The following is a 12,777-nucleotide window of genomic DNA, read 5'->3' as shown; positions in this document are numbered from 1 at the left end:
GGTAGTGGCTACAGTTGTGTGGGTGGTGTTTCTAGTGTGTTTTCACTAGTGTATCAGTCTGATTTTTTATCACAACAGTGTTTTGATCAGCATATATTCATCTTTGTCCAGCATTGCAGAGTTCCATTGACCATTGTGAGCTTAAATTCCTTCATTATATAGTTTTATGAAATAATTCATTGTGTTGCAGCAGTGTTTATTTATGATCAGACCTGATATTACTGTTGATTACTGCAGTTTCTTATCTTTGTCATATTGTAATGCATTTCTTAAATACTTGTAAACTTCAGATGGTAATATTGTCGCAGGGTTATGATTTGCATGCATGTCATATTTTAGTTTTGATTGATTTACTGCCAATTATCAGAGCATTATCATACAATCTGTTTTGGCATCAAACAAGCTGGCATTATGAACTATTTTGGTCTGACTCAAACTTAGACATTCTGCAAGTGGCTTGGATCGCATTCACATAGCCCGCTAAAGAGGTGATGGTTAGGTTGGCTCAGTTGCTTGTGTATTCTGGTTGGCTTGCTGCCATTCATCTTTTTGCACAGATCATAGATAGGGTTGTGGGCAAAGCACTATATGCTCTCACCTTGCTCACTCGGGGATCTGGGTGATCAAAAAGTGTGGAGGCATTATGTATGCATTTCTGTATTGAAAATTAAAAAAAATTAGGGTGGGTTGCTACACTGTAATTTTAATTATTATTGTTGAATTTTCAACATTTTTAGAGAAGAATTGTTGCTACTATTTTATATTATTTGCTTCTGAGTAGCAAATTACTTATGGCTGCCATATACTAATCAGATCACATCATCAGAAGCTATCGTACATAGCAGAAAAAAACATAAAGACACCTCAGGCTGCTGCAGCCTCACAAACTTTGGATCACAACCTTTGAAAATAAAGTTGAGGATAAAGTTGAGGATCATATAGATGGCACTCCTAACATCTTGATCATTCAGTAGGCAAGTGTTGAGGATAAAGTTCTCCTCTTCATAAGAGGGGCAGTATTGAAATTCAAAGTAATTTGAGCTGAGATTGGATGATGATCTGAGAGGGTGAAAGGACAAACTTTGATAGTGGTTCTGTCATCCTCTTGCTCGAAGGAGAAAAAATCTTTATTAGCATAGAACCTGTCTAGTCCACAGTAAATTCTCCTCCTCCCTTGTTGGAAGTTACACCATGTAAACCATAATCCTTCTTCATTCCTTCAAGGGGATCAAAAAGTCTGAGTTTATCCTTCATACTGGCCCAATATAGCTTCTCCCCACTCTTCCATTCCATGTTCAGGCCTCCTAGCTTATCCTCTGGTTGCTCAACCATGTTAAAGTCTCCCCTAACAAGCCAAGGAATATCCGGAAGGGTACACAACCATTTCCAAAGATCTATTCTTTCTCTGTAGTCATTGAAAGCACAAAGGGAACAAATACCAACCTTGGTATCACGAAGGTTCAAAATTATCCACACTGCCCTGTTGCATGGGGAGGAACCACTATCCAAGACTTTGTTGCCCCATTTGACTCCAATCAGAATGACAACACCCACTTTACCTCTGTTATGTTTGGTGGAGAATTGGATTGCATCTTTCCAGATGTACCTAAGATTCACCTCTAGAGTGAAACTAGTGGCTTTTACCTCCTGAAGAAGCATAATGTCAACATTTTTATGTTGGTTAAGAAACCTCTTGACCACATATTTTCTATTTGGGGATTCAAGTCCTTTAATGTTCCAAGAAATGCAGTTCAATTCCATGAGAAACCTTAAGAAATTATGTCCTTAGCAGCTTTAAAGCTGTCAAAGCACTTAGGAAGGGGGGTTTGTTTTCCCTTAGGTCTTCCCCTCTTCCATTTAACTTTAGTAAAAAGACCATTTCTAGCAGGGATCAAAATATCATAATCTTTAGTTTTGGACTCCATAATTTGATTATGACCTAGGCTTTGCTCCTCTTTAGTGATCAAATCATTGGACAAGGATCTTGTCTCCAGGTCTGATTCTAAAGGTTGAGGTTTAGTTGGATCATCATAGAGGCTCATTTTGGACTTGTCATACGAGACTATGGCTAAGTCATGGGCATCATTAGAGGCCTTATTCCTTGTAAGCGGGTCCATAGTAATAACATAAAAAAAAAAGAAACAAGTTCTGGTTATCGATGGTTGGAGATGCAATAGCAACAAGTTGAGGGGAGGGGGTAGTTTGATTATCACCATGGAGGGGGAAGGACCTATCAATCTCGCCGTCTAGGGGCTCCTCATTATGAGGCTCTGCAAGAATGTCGAAATTGTTAGAGAGTTTCAGGGAGTTCAATCCCCTTGTGGGGTTAACCAGGCTAACCTCTTCACTTAGCTTCATACTAGAGCGTCTCCTTTCCTTGATACCCCTAACTATAGACTTGACGAGAGAATGATTATCTTCCTTAACCGAACTAGCCATGAGTGGCAAAATTTGAGAATCATTGTCCATTGGAACAAAGGTAGGGCCAATAGGGGAGGGTTCATTAGAATAGTGAGTCCCCTCCATTATGGAAACCCTAGAATTCTTAAGCTTTTCTAGGGCAAGCTGTTGTGCGTTATTCCTCCTGACCTTATGTGTCCTGGGATACACAAATTGATCGAAATTATTAACCTTGGGATCCCTAATTCGGAATAACAACACGGCTATGGCCGAATGAGAAAGGGGATTGGCATTACGATTCCCAAATTTAGTATTCTCATCGAGAACGAGAAGACTAGCAAGCTGAGTGTTAACCGCAACCTTCACCACCTGTCTAAGAGATTTGAGGTGCTCCAAAATAGGGCCTTGTGCATCCTCTGCACGATTGGGTAGAGCCTAAAGATGGATGGCAAGTTCACCATTAGGTTGCACTAGGTGGTCACTGGAAGTGCCATTAGAATTAGCAAGGGGCTTGCGTTTCGCTAAAATAGGGCAATTTCTTCGAATGCGCCCTTCTCGTTTACAGAGGAAGCAAGCATTAATCCTGCCTAGAATTTCAATGACACAGACCATGGGATCTTTGTCAATATTAATTTCAAAAAACCTTGGTAGGTCTTTTCCTGGGTTGATAGATATTAAAATCCTAACATCCATGTGGGGAACCAGGGAGTGAGTGTTATCTGCCCAGAGTACTTTCCCAATGGACTCTAGCATTTTGGGGAATAAAATTCCACAATAGTGAGGGAAAGTTTTTGATAAGGATCCACCCAGGGCACGAGAGGGCTAGGATTTCATCGCTAACAACCTCGGGCAACCATTTAAGGGCCCTAAATGTACATTTTCCAATGGACCAATATTGCTTCTCAACTACTGCAAACCTAGTTTTTTAATTCAAATATTTTTGAGCCATTCATCCAAATATTTGTGGGTTGGGCATTTAGCAGTATCCACTATCGCAAGAAACACAACTATATTCTTTAGTCTAGATTTTTCATTATTCAAAGCATTAATCATATCCGAATTAGGAACAATGGAAAGGCTAGATAGAGAAGGGGTATTATGCTTACCTCCTCCTCTTGTGTTGCCATTACCTTTAGACAGAGTCGAGACTGTTGCCTCAAATTGTGCCGAGTTAGGGTTTGAAAGTGGAGATTCTATGAGTGCCGCCTTAAATGGTTTAGTGCCACTCGCAGTGGTGGCCTCTAAATAAAAGGCATGTTCATCCAAATTAAATGCCTCAACGGTTGGATCCCCATCCATTTAGGCGCATTAAACAACCCTTTTGCACAAACTGAAGGGCAAGAAAACCAACAAGAGTCAACATTAATAGCAAGGAAAAATCAAGAGAGGGAGAGGCGGCTCGTGGAGGTTTTATGCCCTCCTCCACAGCCTGACTTGGGAGACTTCAACAAGGCACAAACCCTAGATACGAGTGTCATCCGAGTTGCAAAGCCAAAATAGTTCAAGGGTATTTACTGTATGGCATGGATTTTTATGGTATTCAAGGATTCCTAGGGTCTGTTGATCTTTGTTATCAAGCATACAACCAATGGTATTCTTCCAAGTTGCTAGGGTTTCAATTAGGACAAATCTAGCATTGTGGCAATTATTTTCAAACTATAATTAGGGTTTTGTTACTATTTTAGAGGGTTTTAGTTGGTTCAAGGCAAGAGATTAACATACATAACATTGCTGTATTGGTGTGTTTTAAGAGAATTATTTTTGTGAACTCTAGGGTTCCAGAGCATTCAAAGTTGCATTTACAAAATCAATAGAAAACAAGTGAATTCATATTCAAGTCACCAAGATTGTTGAATTGTTAAGAACATAAGAGTTTTAAAACTTATTTAGAGGGGTTGCCATGGATAGAGCAAAGGAAGGTGTCATTTGAATCCTTGAAAGGAACCAACAGTCAAATTTGTCCTTTTTTCAGCTCAAACTATTTTTAGTTATTATTTTCCAAGAGACAAGCATGTTTTGAGAAGTCTATTTATAGCAACTATTTATGGATCAGGCATTTTAGATGATCTTCTAGAATGTCTATTATAAGATGATAACTATCCTTATCAGAAGTCTGTCTACAGATTTATATGGATAGAATTGTGTAATAAGCTCTGGCAAACTATTCTTAGTGTAGAAGTTTGTGTTAGCTTTTATTTTTTTATTTTTTATGCAATGCTTTGGAAAACTTAATGCTATTTGCCTATTTGTTGCTCAAATTGCTATTGAAACATTCTGTGTTCTTATGTGTTATTGTACTTCTAGGAGTTAAATATCACTCGATAGCTACTGGAAACTTTATATTGCAGTAGTTGTTAAGTTGGTTGTTATAGCTTTACTATGTTTAGTTCACAATTGCTATTGTAGGTGTAGATATGTAAATTGGAGTGCTTTTAGCAATATTTGCAGGCTTTGTATTACAATTTGCAGTGAAGTGTGTCTAGTAGTTTTGTATCCCAGTCCCTGCTTCTGATTTCTCGAGACTTTTTGTTGTTTAAACCAATCCTAGCTTTATGTGTACTTGCACTGTTTAGTCTCCACCTTTAGCTGAAAAGCATATGCATGGTAGTTGTTGTAGGGTTAACTTGTCAAATCATATCACAAATCATGATTAGAAGTGTGTTAACCTTTTTCTTTGGCCTGAAAACAAAAAGATTTTTTGTTAAATTTGTTTGTACTGAATAGTTACAGACACCTTTACTTTTGTTTTCTATGCCTGAAACAGCTTAGAATGGATACTTTTACAGATTATAGATAGCACATATTGTTTAGATCAGAGTTTTAGCTTTTTTTTGGTTTCAGTGAGCTTTCTCTTCTAATTTGAGGAATAGTTCTATTCTACATCTTCTGTTCCATGTTGCATCGAAAATGTGAATTGAAACACTCACATGTTGCATGGTTTTCTAGAGTTTCTTTAGAGAACAAGGAGGCTCCTACATACAACTTGCATGGTGCAGATACTGGGAGTGGCGTTTGGGCTGCTTGTGGTTCAAATGAACCAAGTGATGACATTGATATCCTTGATGGAGAGCATTTTTAAGATTATCGATTGTAATTTTGTATTGATTTGATTTTTAGTTGTCTTTTCTGTTCAATGTATTTTTTTGTTGCAAGTTATGAGAATATAGGTAGATGTATTTTGGCTAAACCCAGCTGTATTGACTAACCTGAACTGGCAACATAGGCCAGAACCAATATACCCAATCTGTAATCTCTACTCTGTTTGTTAGATATATGCACAGAAGCCTGCCTGCAATATTCTCAAATTTAAATCTCACTTCAGTAATCCCTAAATTACTTGCAAACTTATGATTATCACCAATTTATCATCCATACTCAGCCCTAGTCATAAGGATTCAACTGCCGAGAATTCCATTATGAATGAACTTAAAATGTCTTCTGAGCAGCATAGACAGTATATGGCTCCTAACTTAGATACCCGTCTTTACACTCAGAGAGAATAATGCTAAAGTCTACAACTATAAACATGAACAAGAAATTCTGAACATATGCTCAGATTTGTGTAAGGTTTGTGAAGTTAATAAAACAAAACAAATTTTACTTCAGAAGATCAAGATGTCTTGGTTAAAGCTGCAAGATGATGCCTGCAAGAAATCATTTTTCAGCCAAAACAAAGTTTGCAATGGCTGAACAAGAATTAGATCTCACCCTGTTAGCTCTTTTTAAGAGACTTCATTTCTCAAAATCCAACGACTCCAACTTCTGGGGCTTTTTTCATTAAAGCAAATATTGATTCCAACCAATGCAAATTCTAGTCTAAGTCCACAGTTTCAAAAACTTTTAACAACCAGGTTCAGGAGATTCAAAGGAGGATATTCAGCCCATCACAACTTAAATCTATAGATAAGGTGCATTTATTAATTATTTCTGCCCAGTCAGAACTACCAGGAAGTCTGTAGTCTACTACTACAAAAACTTCCTTGTCCACTAATGTGAACAGTTTAATATATACTAGTTTGGTCTTTCATAAAATTAGCAATGTTTTTACTCGAATCCCTCTTTTAAGGATATAAACATAAGTACCTGGATAATCAGTAGTCTAGGTTTTTTTGTAATCACTAACTACTAAATGACATATTCCTGTAATTTTGTTAAAGACACTTTTGTCTATTATTTGGCTATATTGCATTTGAAAATAATTTTCTATGTATGGCCTTTGAATGATCCATGAACATTTTTTTTCCAGCACAAATAATCTGGTGCAGCCCTGAAATTTTCATTTCAAAGTCTAATGTAGAAACTGTTATTGGTTTTCTGATTTCATCTATTCAAAATTTGCGTGAAAAAAACAAGATGTGTTGGGCTTGGTGTAAACCTTCAGATTCCTGACAGTTCTGGATAACTTGGAATTGCTTTCTATTCTCTAGGCAAAAGCAATGAAAGAACAGGCTCAACTTCGGGAAGAGATGAACTATCAGTACAGGTTGGGTAATTATGAGGTATGGTATTGTCTAGTAATATTGCTTTATTTATTTGAGTTTATAACATGGGTATTCATCATATATTATTTCATTTCTGATTCCAGGCTGCTGCTGCAATTCAAAAGAGGCTAGATCCAGATGCACCTGCTTGAATGCATTCTATGGCTTTTGTTTGCACTCCTAGGACATGCCAGATGTTAAATTGCTTCAAGATTGATGCTTTAGCAGTTCATTGTACAAGCTTGTGAAGCATTGATTTAGTGATCTGTCATTATTTTTCATGGAAGTGTGAATTGTTTTTCAATAGTGCTCTCAGGATCTGTTTTTGAATCTTCTGTTTGTAAGTCAAAAATCAATGTCATCCACAACCTAGGTAGAACAGGTTCCCTCATTAGAGTTCAAGGATATTTGGTGTTCTCGGCATTGTTTTCTGCCTCCTTTGATTCATTGAATTTAAAAAGAAAACCAGAGATCTCATCTGGGTACTATCATAAATATATTGGAAAAGAAGCACTGCTACTATTGGATCAATACTTAATGGGTTTCTTGCACCATATTTAGACTCTTATTTGGTGTTATTCTCAATGAAAAGGATGTTGCCATCCTATCACAGAATTACTGCCAAGTAATGGGATAAAGGTTCAAGGAAACCCTCAGCTCTGAGGGAGAAACTGTTAAACAGCATCAGATTATAAGCACTTATGGTGGACTGAAAGGAGCAAACTGCTAGCAAGATACATAGGCATATTTCTGGACTAAAAGCAGCAAACCGCTTACCAAGAAATATCTAGAAAAAGCAATAATTTTCGATTGCATTGTGCTTGACTTGCTATATGTAGGCATATATCTATGTTTTAGGTAGCCTTGGTGCATAATTTTGCATTTCGTGTAAGAAAATTCTCTCCTCACATGTACATTTCCCTTCATTTAAATAATGTGCATGTTTCCAATACAAATCATTAAGTGAAGTGCTTCTTGTAATTTTTTTCAGGTGCATCCAAATTTACGTCACTATGCTACAGTGTGGAAATTAGATTCAGTAGTAGCTTGCAGGAACCTCAATTCTATGAAGAGGCATTCGTTCAGTTTCACACATTTCAGATTTCTTCATATGTATAAAGAGTTGATATTATAATAATTAATTTGTCAAAAACATGCAGCTCAAAGACCCTGATGCAGACCCAGAGTCGACAAGATGATATGAATGGATTCAGGCTTAAATTTAACTCAAAACTGGCAAGACATCACATTTGTTTTCGCCTTTTCAGCCGTCATAAATTTGATTTTAACAATATACATATAATTAAACTCATGCTAATAAATCTTTAGATATCAACACAGATAATTCAAATGTACATAACACAAAAATGAGTTGATTCTTATTAAAGATTAAAATACTAACTACATAGATTTAGTTTTTTGGATTGTGATATCTCTGTAATGTAAAATATCAAGGGCTTAATATCAACATGTGTGAGACTAGCCACTAGTACAAAAATACCCTTGATCTCAGATCTCTTTGATCTCAAATATGTACTATGCTCCATGTGGCTCTTGCACCTCCTTGATTTGGCCAAAAAATTCCTCTACGCTTATGTTTCCATGATTTGACCGAAAAATTCTGCTATTAGCATGTGATCTATAATGCTGGCATCCAATCTGATTGCGGATCCATGTCAGTCAGATTAATTATAGTCCAATTACAAAAACATATAATTTGTGGGAAGGTTTTAGCGTAACAATGTTGTGCCCAAACATACACCTGCTGAGCGCGGACCTAAGGTTGTTTTGTTGATTCAAAACCTAGTTTTGATCTCCAACCACTGCTATCCACCGAAGGGAAATGTTTCTAAATATTTAATGACAATCAATTTATACGAATTAAAATATTAAAGCTCATTAGAGGGATTTGAAAAATTTATGTGATCATATGATCTTTGCATCCCAATGCATTGGACCAATAAAACCCTTTTGACCTTTCACAAGGTTACTACTCCTTTTGGATTTGTTTTTAATCTTGAAATCTGATATCATCCTTTCAATGCATATAAGGATTCAGGGGACTATAACTTATTGTGGATAATGTAGTTAAGTATATGGAGTCAAATGAATGACGACCTAGTCTTTGCAATCACACATAACAAAGCTGCATAGTTATAGATATTCATAAAAGATTATTACAATCTACAAAAGATGTTTTCATTTGGTCTTGAACGTAAAATTTTACCATTACCTATCTAGACTTGCACAAGAATTTACCGGTATTAATTTTTTTTAATAGATTGGTACATATATATTGACTCTTGGGGAAATTTTGATTGATTTTGTCATAGAGATAAATGATTTCAAAACTTGTACACACATGCACATTAGAATTAGACACTCGAAATTGTTGAGCAAATAGATTGTTGCGGTTCCTGTATAAAGATTCATGAGCACTAAATTTGTAAGGAAAAGCCAAATAAAGCTTCTTGCATTCATGTCATGCTCCACCTAATCTCCAATGAATTGACATTTGACTTGAAATAATTACCTGCAATCTCTATCAATGTGCATATCTTTCATCTTGAGCTTCAAAGATTAAAGTCAGATTCATTATTTTTTTCTACCTCTATTCTAGTGCTTTCCATTTCTTTTCCCTAAAATACAAAACCACATTGCAAAGCAGCCCACCCAAACAAATATTATTCCTTCCATTGATCTAGTAAGTTCGCTAGGCTTTGATACAAAGTGAAAGAAACACAACTAATTCTTACCGAAGTCACAAAAGATAATAATTAAAATAAACCAAAGCTACAATAATTTTAGTAGAGTAATGATTAAAAAGAGAAAACAGAAAGAGAAGACAAACAAAATATAAGATATACACCTTAGGAAAACCATAATAAGGAAAAATAAGACTTTAAAGTACACTAAATGTATTACTTTCCCAAAATGGTTGTAATATACTCAAGATTTGTATTGCTTTATAGGAAATCTACACTTCGAATTTGGAGAAATTTTGATAGCATTACCTTGAATAAATTTGACCATACAATTTTTACCATGTGGCCTCAATATATAGGCAAAGGAGCCTTAAGAAACCTTTGGCAATTTACCAAAACCATGTATATCTCTCCAAGAATAACTCCTCCCAACATAGAATGTAAGTCCCAATTTGATTATTTGATCCCTATGACCAAGGGAGTTTGATGTAACAATGATTATATTACACACCTCTTGCAAATGAAAATTTTATGCTAGTCATAGTCTACGTTGTAACCCTTTATTCAATAACTTCTTCCTACTATCATAAGACCGATGACACATGGAAGAGGGCACCAACAAATGAATTTCATCAATCATTCCATGTGGGATGCCCTATTCCATGTGATCACATTAGTTGCAATATTATTCAAATATTAAATAATTCAATTAGACCTAGGATTTGCAAGGTGTACAACACTTAATACAAATAGTTAATACATTTGAGCACTTGGTAATCTCTCTATAATAAGAACCCTACTTCATATCCCACTAGCATTGCAAATCTACTTGGAAAATCTTATTAAGGTCGCACAATTTTAATAGTAATTGTTTTGCTAGTTTCTTTAGCAACTCAAAATTTCTCTTCACTGCTGCTATCTGCTTTAATTATCTATGATTTCCTTTCATGGTCTTGATGATAGATGTACAAATATAGCTGAAAATACAAATGAACTTATAATAAAAACTTTCTAAAGCATAGAAAATCCTTTTGTTGAACTTAGAACCCGCCCCCAGCTTCTCTATATGCATTTTCAAGCCACCCTTCATTATTGTGAATTCTAGACATACCAATCTTGTCTTCATGATAGTATATTTTTCAAGATTTATTAGTAGCTTCTTCTCCTTTGGTTTTTATAAGACTTGTCTCACGTGTACCATGTTTATCTCAGTTATAGTAAAATTAATGACGCCATCAAATACACAATCATACATTCATGAGGAAAAAATTGATACCTCATTCATAAGCTAATCAAAATGGAATGGCTAATCATTTATACAACCACTCCTTAGTACTAAAATTTATTTTTTTATTTATCATCAAGTTGGGTATGTGTGAAATGGGGGACCAAAGCAGGGTCAAAAATAGCCCTTTTCTTTTTGAAAATAGTGAAAAATAATCCCAAATGAGAAATTGAAGACAACCGTGCTCAAAATTTTAAGATGTGCCAAGATCAAGATTTGTAGTGCTTGAATTTCAATTTCTAAACAATTATTTCAAAAAATTATGGCAATTAAGAGGTTCAAATAAGGGAAGCACACAAAGTGCTCTTGTTTTTGTTAGAAAAATATAAATGAAAATTGGGATGCTCCCCCTCATATGTTGACCCTCTTTAACTATTTAATAAACCTTTTAAATGAAAAGTACCCAACATCACGTAGCTTATGCTTATTTTTTTGCTAAAATTTTAATGAACATTCAAATTTTTAATAATTTTCAAAGTTAAAACATCTTAAAAATTGAATGGAAGTCATTTTTTTAATATGTCTAGAATGTAAAAATGTAATTTATTATGAATTTAGTTGAATGGAAAAAAATGACACCAAAAATACTATACATATGCTTTTAGGAAAAAAAGAAGATTACAAGTAAAATAAATTAAATATTAAAACCTTGATGTATTTGAAAAGTAGAAAAAATAAAATATAGTTAGAAATGTAAGAGTTTGATGTTATTGTCGCATTTTTTTAGATCAACATCAAAAAATATGCAAACATGATGGAGAACATGCTTGGCATTTAGTTGTTTTCTCATATTTTGTAGAATACATGTTATTTGACATTGACATACAAATTGAACCCTAAGGTTTGGAAGTTTTCAAAGAAAGTTAAAACATGAGTGTTGTTAGGATTTAGGTGCCATCAACCTTGTAAATCCTTTAACTTATTGTTTTCTTAATGTCATTTGTAATTTGCCCATACGAGGTTAAATTGTTTAACCAATGGTGGTGAAAGAGGCCATGTAAAAGCAATGTTACAGTTACTGTTTGTCTTCTAGGAAAAGGAGAAAATAGCTAGGCATCCCATTTGGAATCTCCTATTTTTGAGGGTAATGACATTTGTGATAAGTTGCAATAAGATCTATGACAACTATGACAACTGTCATAAGATGCTATGACAATATTTATGACAAAATCCTTACACAAGTGCCCATGCATGAGAGATGCCTTATGACAGTTGTAAGAGCATTTGTAAGTTGCTATTTTAGGTGGATTTGATTGATCCAAGGAGGTAGGCATGAGTTTTTCTAAGTTGTTTTGTGTCATGTTGTTTGGCGATACCACAATGGTATTCATCCTCACAAACTCCTATAAATTAGTGCCTTAAGCTAGAGTTATTCAATAAGTCTTGTTTAGTTTTTAGGATAATAGAGTGCTACTAGATTTTATAGAGGTTTACAGAGAAGCGTGTTACTGTTGTAATCTTCATTGTATTATTAATATACTTGCCTCTCTTTTTATGGTGGATTTTTTCCTTGAAAGGGTTTCTCCATGTAAATTTGGTGTTTCATGTGTTATGGTTTTCTTCTTGTTGTTTTGATTCCGCAATCACATTATTAAGGGTTACTCTTTAGTTTCATATTTGCAGTAACTTTTAGTTTAAGTTCACACTGCAAGATTTTTTCGCCCTGTTTTACATTTGGTATCAGGGCTAATGGTTCGGTTGAGTGAGGGATGCCTTTCCTTATATGTGTTGAAGGTTTTTTGTTCCAATGGGAGCTTTTGCTTTGTAGACTTTTTTCAAATTTGAGAAAGATTGTATACCATGATTTCTACCTCTCCTCAGGATATTGAGAAGTTTAACGACACTGGTTATGAGATGTGGAAGTTGAAAGTAGAAGATCTCCTTGAAGAGAGAAATCAGTGGTTGT

General features: G+C 35.1%; 1 protein-coding gene across 1 annotated transcript in view; it reads left to right on the top strand.

The window, feature by feature from the left end:
• The window catches only part of LOC131060055 (style cell-cycle inhibitor 1-B), a 69,055-nt gene extending 61,292 nt beyond the window's left edge, over positions 1-7,763 (top strand). Inside the window, exons 7-8 of the mRNA XM_057993154.2 lie at positions 6,828-6,899; positions 6,986-7,763. Of these exons, the coding sequence (XP_057849137.2) occupies positions 6,828-6,899; positions 6,986-7,033 (120 nt within the window). The 3' untranslated portion in view covers positions 7,034-7,763. The remainder of the gene's footprint in view (positions 1-6,827; positions 6,900-6,985) is intronic.
• The last annotated feature ends 5,014 nt before the right edge of the window (positions 7,764-12,777 follow it).

The sequence above is a fragment of the Cryptomeria japonica genome, chromosome 8, assembly GCF_030272615.1.
Source record: "Cryptomeria japonica chromosome 8, Sugi_1.0, whole genome shotgun sequence".
NCBI classification, from domain to species: Eukaryota; Viridiplantae; Streptophyta; class Pinopsida; order Cupressales; family Cupressaceae; genus Cryptomeria; species Cryptomeria japonica.
The sequence above is the reverse complement of the archived record's forward strand: the minus strand, read 5'-3'. Positions and strand labels throughout refer to the sequence as shown.